This window comes from Larimichthys crocea, chromosome XIV (genome assembly GCF_000972845.2).
Source record: "Larimichthys crocea isolate SSNF chromosome XIV, L_crocea_2.0, whole genome shotgun sequence".
Taxonomy (NCBI): domain Eukaryota; kingdom Metazoa; phylum Chordata; class Actinopteri; family Sciaenidae; genus Larimichthys; species Larimichthys crocea.
Genome location: NC_040024.1, coordinates 10,611,876 through 10,618,451, shown reverse-complemented (window position 1 = coordinate 10,618,451; position 6,576 = coordinate 10,611,876). Strand labels below are relative to the sequence as shown.

General features: G+C 39.2%; 1 protein-coding gene across 1 annotated transcript in view; it reads left to right on the top strand.

The window, feature by feature from the left end:
- LOC109139830 (uncharacterized) overlaps positions 1 to 6,576 on the top strand; it is a 19,705-nt gene that overhangs the window by 2,329 nt on the left and 10,800 nt on the right. The window contains exons 4-5 of the mRNA XM_027288179.1: positions 5,013 to 5,139; positions 5,583 to 5,772. Coding sequence (XP_027143980.1) covers positions 5,013 to 5,139; positions 5,583 to 5,772 — 317 coding nt within the window. The remainder of the gene's footprint in view (positions 1 to 5,012; positions 5,140 to 5,582; positions 5,773 to 6,576) is intronic.

Genomic DNA, 6,576 nt, shown 5'->3' with positions numbered 1-6,576 from the left:
CCTGGTCATCACTGACTCCACAAAACAGAAAATTATCCTCAAAGAAGATAATGCAACAGCTCAACAGGCCAGTGCAATAAAACAGAATCTTGATACCCTAACCCCAACCCTTATACCTACCTGTCCTAACCCTAACCTTAACCATTTTAACCCTAACCCTAATCATCCTAACCCTAACCCAACCAGAACAATGCTTACCTTTCCTAACCTTTACTATTACCTTAGACCTACCTTTCTTAAATCCTAGTTAGATACTTACCTTTTTTTAGCCTTTTCCGGAACTGTAAATTATATACTTACCTTAATTACATTCATACTTATCTTTTTCTAACCCTAACGGATCCGCAACTTCTATATTTTTTAATGCTTACTTTTAACTCTATTTTCAATTTCATATTTACCTTTTATACTTGCCTTTTTGCTGTAAAAATAAGTTTAAAAATAATTTCATACTTTAAAAATACGAAATATGATTTTTGATATATTAAAAAATGATTTCATATATTGAGGTTTTGTTGTTTTTTTTAAAAACAAGTGTAAATAGTTAATAATTTATATATAGATATGTCTGGACGTTAAAAAAAATATTGTATTATGGTTATATTATCTGCAATGTATGTAAAAACATAATTTTGTCATTTATTTTATTTTTTGAAGTGAATTTCATGTACAAAGCCAGTTGTAAATAGTTAAATGTGTGTACCGGGAAACTTACCGGAGACGAAGAATTGTTGTTTTAAAATACAAGTGTAATACAAGTGGTCGAAACGTTGCCTTTGTACACCGTATTTGTTTTGTAAAACTATTTGATTTTTCAACTTTTATTTCATTTTGTTAAAAAATAAATATTTTGTTAAAATCTAGGAAGTTTCCAATTAATTTTAGTAGATGTTTTTTCTTTCCGAGATTGAAAAAAGGTTTGAGTTTTTTGAAAAAAGAAAAAGACGACGATGATACTGGACAACGGTCCAGCGGAAGAAGACGTCGCAAGGAATGGACAGCCACCTTTCCGGGACTGGGTTCGGGAGGCCTGTGGGTGGAGGGCCATGGCACCCTCCCTCCCGTATTGGAGGGGTATCCCTCCACACCTAACCCTAACCCTTTTATCACATATTCCATATATATATATATATTGTGTATACATTCATATATCTGATAATATCTGCTGATAAAGAATATGTTGTGTTTTTATAATTACTATCCATAATTGTATACTTATATATCTGCTAATATCTCTGATCAAGAATATGTTTGGTTTTTTATACTATTTCCATATATATTTGTATACATTAATATATCTGAAAATTCTGCTGATTAAAGAAATATTGTGTCAGGAGTCAGATCAAAAAAGAGCGGCAGTCACTGGAGCTCCAGAAAAGCGCTCAGAGCACTTAAGCGGGTTCTGGACCCGGAGCAGTGGGAACAGGAGACTGGGTGGGTGGTGAAGCCGCTGGCGTTGTCTGAGCTGCATGAGCTGCTGGAGCTGATTGTTCAGGATCTCCAAATGTTGTGTTGTGGCGTGCAGAAGCCTCCGGGAGAGGCCACCCCCATTGGCGTGAGGTGCTTCTCATGCTGGCATAGAACAGTCAGCTTGTGCTGCATTACGCTTACATTCTCCATGTCGGCTGGGTTCATTCTTGGCCAGATTGTACTGTCAGGAGTAACAAAAGGCAGGCAAGAACCATAGCACGACACAGGAAACAGTTCGGGTGGAGAAACAGAGTTTAATGTCTTAGCAGGAGTAAAACCAGAAAGCAGTCTGCGGTGGCAAACAAGATACAGTAGAGCAGGCAGAAAGGGGGTCCGAAGTCCAAGGGCAGTCAAAAACACGAGCAGGCAGGATCAGGTAGTAAAGTTGCTGGAAACTAGGGAAACACACTAGACATCTGGCAAAGAACTATGGAGGGGGACTGGTACATATACTGAGGGCTGTTAGCTGATGTAGGACAGGTGAGTTGAGGTGGGGCAAGCCAGGGTGAATGAACTCAGCGGTGTAATGCAGAGCAGGGGGAGTGGCAAGTTCCGAAATGACATGAGTATTGTGGAAAAAAACAAAGACAGGTGAATGAAAACTAAAGGCTGGCTGAAGTTGGGACATATTGTGTTTTATACTGTAATTCCATATATATTTGTATACTTAGATATATCTGATAATATCTCTGAGCTCAATGAATATGAATTGTTGTGTTTTTTCTATATCCATAGATAGTTTTATACGTTACTAGATCTGATAATATTCTGCTGATTAAAGAATATGTTTGTGTTTTATCATAACTTCCATATATCTTTGTATGACTTACTATATCTGAAATAATATTTCTGCTGATTAAAGAATATTTTGTGTTTTTATACTATATGCTCATAGATATTTTGTATACAGTTAGATCGTATATATCTGCTGATTAAAGACATATGTTTGTGTTTGTTAGTACATAATTCCTATATATTTGGTATACAGTATAATCTAATAATATCTGCTGATCAAAGAATGATGTTTGTGTTTTTATACTACATATATATATATTTGTCTACATTACATGATATTTGATTCGTGATCACGAAGTATGTTGTTCTCTATTATAATAGTATCATAAATAAATCTGGTAATTGTCTGCGTTAACGTTGTTGTGTTTTTTATACTAGTAATTCCATAATATTTGTATACATTATATATCTGATAATATGTCTGCTGATGAAAGAATATGTTTGTGGTTTTGATAAGAATCATAATAGTGTGATACATGAATTATGCTGATAATAGTCGGCTGGATAGAAAGAATGATGTTGGTGGTGTTATACTATAGTGCCATATAGATTTGATACTATAATACTGGATAATGGTAGCTGAATTAAAAGATGTTTGTGTTTTTATACTATAGATATTCATATATTTTGGATACATGAAAGGCGTAATAATCTTGGATTAAAATATTTGGTTTAACTATTCATATTGATCTTATCTGACTGGATAAAGAATGTTTTTAATAATTCTTTTTTGTTTTAATTGTAATTTGTGTTAAGATTTGGTTTTACTTATTCATAATTTGTAACATCATATCTACGGTAATGGTATAACATCCATATTATTTAGTTAATTTCAATATTCGCTATAGAATGTGTTTTAACATTATATAATGATATGAATATTGCTATATCTGTTGGACTGTTGTGTTACATATCAGAGTTTACATCAATTGATACTGCAAAAGTGTGTTTCGAAGTCCATGGATCGCGAATATACGCGAGTCGGGGCTGCCCGCACTCCAGTCTCGCATGTGTTTTTTGGACTGTTACCGCGGGGCTGATGGATTGCCTCGCCGCCGCTGGTGTTGGACTGTCACGCCCATGTTTTCCGGCGCAGGTAGCAGAGCAACCCGACAAACGCGCCCCAACGTCCGCGTTAAAAAAAAAAAAACCCGGCACACTGATGAGTACCTCCCGCCCGTTACACGCGACACAGGTACAGCCGAGGGGCTCTACCAGTAGTGGCGGACAACCGCCGTGCGGAGCGGATGACGTCGCTATCGGCGCGGCGTTGTGGTCGGAATCGTCGCTGATGTTGGCGCAAACAATGAGTAAACTAACTCTGTTCCGGGCGCGAGCGCTAGACGCCGCAAACCGCCGCCGGTTTTTTACCGCACGACAGAGACCTGCCCACATGACCGACTCGTTCCTAGTAACCGGGCCGTGGCCGCAGATGCCGCCGGATGGAGAAAATAAGAGAGCGTGGAGCGGTAAGCATTAATTTTGATTAAAGGTTTGTGTGCTTAAGGCTTAGCTTCGCTCTATGTTGCGATTCATACGATAGATACGTTACACTTCTGTCCGTAGTTGTGTATTACGACGTATTAATGTACGCATGGGCGTAACTTGTATGCGTAGACTGGTGCGCCGTTGCGTAGCGCAAGTGAGTGTTTGGGGCCCCTTTTCAGGCGGCATTGGACGTTGACGTTTTTACGAGTTCCATAGGCAACTGCGACGCACAACGTTCCGGTACCGCTAGCGGATTAGCCGCTACTAATCATTGCTAACGTACGTCAGTGGTGCTACATGAGCTACTAATGTCAGAGTGTTATAGAAGAGCTACATTAGCTGCTAACAATGTCAGGTGTTGTATAGGAGACTAACGTTTAGCTGCTAACTATGTTCGGTGTGTAAGAGCTACAGTTAGCTGCAAACTAATGTAAGGTGTTTAAGGAGCTACAGTTAGACTGCTAACTATGTCAGGTGTGTAAAAGAGCTACAGTTGCTGCTACTAAGTCAGGTGTTGTAAAAGAGCTACAGTTAGCGTTTCTAACTAATGTCAGGGTGTTGTAAAGAGGACAAGTTAGCTGCAACTATGCAGGTGTTGTAAGAGCTAAAAATACAGTTACTGCTATTATGGCAGTGGTGTTTGTAAAGAGCTAACAGTTGCTCGCTAACCTAATGTCAGGTGTTTATAAAGAGTACAGTTAGCTGGCTACGTAAGTGTCAGGTGGTGTATAAAGAGCTACATTGTTAGCTGCTAACTAATGTCAGGTGTTGTAAAGCAACGATTAGCGAGCCTACTAATGTCAGGTGGTTGTAAGACACGTAGTGTATATCAGGGTTGAAGGAGCTGCAGTTAGCTGCTAGAACATAGGTCAGGTGTTAAATAAAGAGCTACAGTTAGCTGCTACTAATGTGGGTTTATAAAGACTACGTTAGCTGGAACTAAGATGTCAGGTGTTATAAGAGCTACAGTCTAGCTGTAACTAATGTCAGATGTATGTAAAGAGCTACAGTTAGCTGCTAACTAATGTCAGTGGTGTAAGCTATTACGCAATGCAGGTGTTAAAACAGCAAAAGCAGTTAGCTGTCTGGAATCTGCTACTGGTTTACAAGAAGTATGAGACTGAACTGTGGTCGGTGTGAATGTAAGCTAAGTTGCGGGACTATGTCTGTGTGTTGTCCTAGCGCGTTTTTTATTTGACCTGTGATGTTGACCTGGCGCGTTGACCTGGTGTTTGTCCTGCGTGCTTTTGTGTTTCCAGGAGCACCACCTACAGAGGCGATCTCAGCCCAGGCAGTGTTCAGGGAGAAGAAGGAGAACATGGTGATCCCGGTCCCTGAAAGCAGAGAGGAATACCACATACTACACAGTCTGAGCAAGAAGGAGAGGTTTTTTTAAGTCCCTAAACGGACTGATCCACATTTCAGCGTGAGTCCCCTTCCAGACCTATCTGACACCTGTAACACGTCACTGAGGGGACTGAGGTCCCAGTCTGGGTTCTGTACTGTTAGGTTAACGTATGTTATATAAAATAGGTGTTCTGTTTGTGGTCACACAGCGCTGGGTGTGGACCTGAGCAGCCCGACTATGACTGGACTCAGAGGAGAGACACGCGCAACAGACTAAACAGAAGATGAGATCAAAACCTCTGCATTTTTGAAACCATGGTGGACCGACTGAGAAGGCCAGTACACCCAGGTACCATGACCCACCACAACACCACACCAGGTGACGATTCCGACATTGCTAACGTGAACGGTCTGGTCTGGTATTAGTTTGACTTGTCTTTGTTGGTTCTGGTCCCGTAATCAGCTCGTGTACTCTGACGGAGGCCAGTTCTGCGAATGAGGATGACTACACTGCTAAAGAGTCGGTGTATATTACTGGGTAAGGAAGAGGAAGAAACTGTCGCGAGGTCCATCAGATGGTTCCTCACATCAACAGGAGAAAAGAAACGGATCCCCAACAACGCGCCCTACGTGCCTTCAGACGCAGAAACCGAGAAGATGCCGACCAGGAAGGTCAGTCCAGCATGTGGTTTCTTCTCTTTCTGTGTTCTTGACTCCTAAATGTGTAAAATGTCAGGATCAATCCAAGAAATGTGAATATCCAGACGGACCCCGAGCCCCCCACCCCCCTCACGCAGCGTCTAGCTCATAAACACGACATGCATAACTAGTTAGAGTTCAATTTGTTCTTCTTTGCAATTCATTAAAAGCTGCTCGACAGAAACTGTTGTCATTGGCAACCTTTTAAAATTAGTGTTTTTTTTGACTGATGTACAACTTTTTTTTTTTTAAAATCATGAACTTATTTTAGAAAGAAAGAAAAAAAAAGAAAAAAAAAAAAAAAAAAAAAAAAAAAAAGGAAAAATAAAAAAAAACAGCAGATATTTTAATTTAATTTTGTACTTGAAAATTGATGACATCAAAATTATTTAGAGACACACAAATTACTTAGAAAACAAAAATGGTAAACAAACCAGAACAATATTTTATGGCGTCATTTCAGTGCAAATCGCACGCATAAAAACTAGGCTGTCAATCGGATTAAATTAAAATAAGTAATGAATCGCGATAATTTAAAATGCATCAATAATTAAATTGCATTTTTCTGAGACTGAAGCTTAGATGAATATGTAAAATGACAATTTAATATAGAATAAACACAGAGAGTATATGTAAATGTATGCTTTTTTTTTTGCTTAAGGTGCACATATGCACAGTGCAAATAAAAAGCCAGAAGGAGGAAATATACTGTTTTTCTGAACACTGAACATTTTTCACTCCATAACAATTATCCCCCTAAAAGGCCTCCTTAGCATC